Source organism: Dendrobium catenatum, unplaced genomic scaffold, assembly GCF_001605985.2.
Source record: "Dendrobium catenatum unplaced genomic scaffold, ASM160598v2 original_scaffold_91669, whole genome shotgun sequence".
Classification (NCBI taxonomy): Eukaryota; Viridiplantae; Streptophyta; class Magnoliopsida; order Asparagales; family Orchidaceae; genus Dendrobium; species Dendrobium catenatum.
Genome location: NW_021410110.1, coordinates 1 through 1,549, shown reverse-complemented (window position 1 = coordinate 1,549; position 1,549 = coordinate 1). Strand labels below are relative to the sequence as shown.

At 41.5% G+C, this 1,549-nt stretch overlaps 1 protein-coding gene across 1 annotated transcript; it reads right to left on the bottom strand.

Moving 5' to 3' along the window:
- Window positions 1-172: 172 nt before the first annotated feature.
- Window positions 173-604, bottom strand: LOC114578609 (protein STRICTOSIDINE SYNTHASE-LIKE 5-like; the record flags this gene model as incomplete). Its single annotated transcript, XM_028691945.1, has 1 exon — window positions 173-604. A coding segment is annotated over exon 1 (432 nt), but the record flags the coding sequence as incomplete, so codon positions are not given.
- Window positions 605-1,549: the final 945 nt, after the last annotated feature.

Below are 1,549 nucleotides of genomic sequence, written 5' to 3'. Positions count from 1 at the left end.
AAAGTACTATTTAAATATTTTATCATAAATTTCTTTTTTGATATTGTCCTAAAAATTTAATCATCTAATTTTTTTTAATTATATATAGCTCTAAATCCTCTAATTTTAATTTCTTGAAATTGTTTTTTATTCCAAGGAGAGAGAAAGAGATAGTGAGAAGCGAGCGACTGACTCTGTAAGCTTCGGCCACGACAAGACTTCCATCGGAAGCCAAAGCAAGCCCGAGCGGGCGGCCACCAACTTCGACCCAATCCTCCACCTCCTCGTCCCTCGCCGGCGCCGCCACCCGAACTTTCCTTATCCATCCATCATAACATCCAGTATACAGAACCCCTTCCTTCTCATCGTAAGCCAAATCCTCCGGTCCCCGAAGCCCTTCACCGACTCGTTCGCTCACGCCGAGCACAGAGTTATGCTCCTCCGCCGCCGCCGCGGCCTTCGACCGGAAACCGTAGCTCACTGGAAGTGGCGAAGGGTCGAAGTCGCTATGCCAGCTTGTGAGAATCAGTGAGAGCAAGACGGGGAGAGAGGTTAGGAGAAGGAAGGGAAGAGCGAGTTTTAGGTTGATGAGACGAGAAGCTGTAGTGTTGTTTGAGTCGGCCATTTTTTCTGAAGAACGGACGGCTCTATTTGTGTGAGAGTGTAGTAGGATCTAGTATTTAGTGTGTATAAAGAGGTGATCGACGTAGATAAAAGTGGATTCGAGTAATGTATAGGAGTGGTGTTGAGTATAATATATACGTATTAAAGAAAGGTATAGGAATGATCCGAGAGAGTAAATTATTAGGTTATATAACAATTTAAATGATTAATTATTCACATATATATGAATTACATAATATATCAATTACATCTAAAAATAATACTTTAATTGTCTGTATGTTACTATTAGAAGCAAAGTTTAGTCTCCCACCTAAGACGTTCCTTAAATAGGGGGCAGAAACGACCGGTGTCAGATATTTGACAACGTGGACGACGAAATTTTTTTCCCGTATCCGCCCCAGAATTTTCGGGCTCTCACTTGTTGAGCGTTTTTTGTCCTCGCCTACCGTTGTTTAAACACAAACTACGGGCTACCGGTTTCTAGGTGTTTGACCACTCCTGTTACATACCCTGCTTCTGTTGTATAGTCCGTCGTTGCGGACGAGTAAACTCCGTCGCTGCAACAGCCGCTAAGGAAGCGCACGAAATATCTTCCTAAACTCCTAAAAGACCCTGCCGCCTAGTTCGCATCGCGCGCTGACTATGATCATTGCACACGAACAGAGCGTAATAGAAATCATTTAAGAAAAAATAATGTTCAAAACTGCCCGCGCGAGCTCCGACTCTTACTACAATGTTTTAAACCAAATTCACAAAATAGCTGCAAAATTAATATGCCAAATTTTCTTATAATTTCTCTCATTAAAGACCAGTGCTTACCGCAACACCATAAAACAGTCAATTCCATAAATAAATGAGAAATAAAGAAATTCTCTAACGTCCTATACACTCAAAATAAGGGATATGAAAGACATTATCAATAGGGTGCCTAAATATTTGACACGAC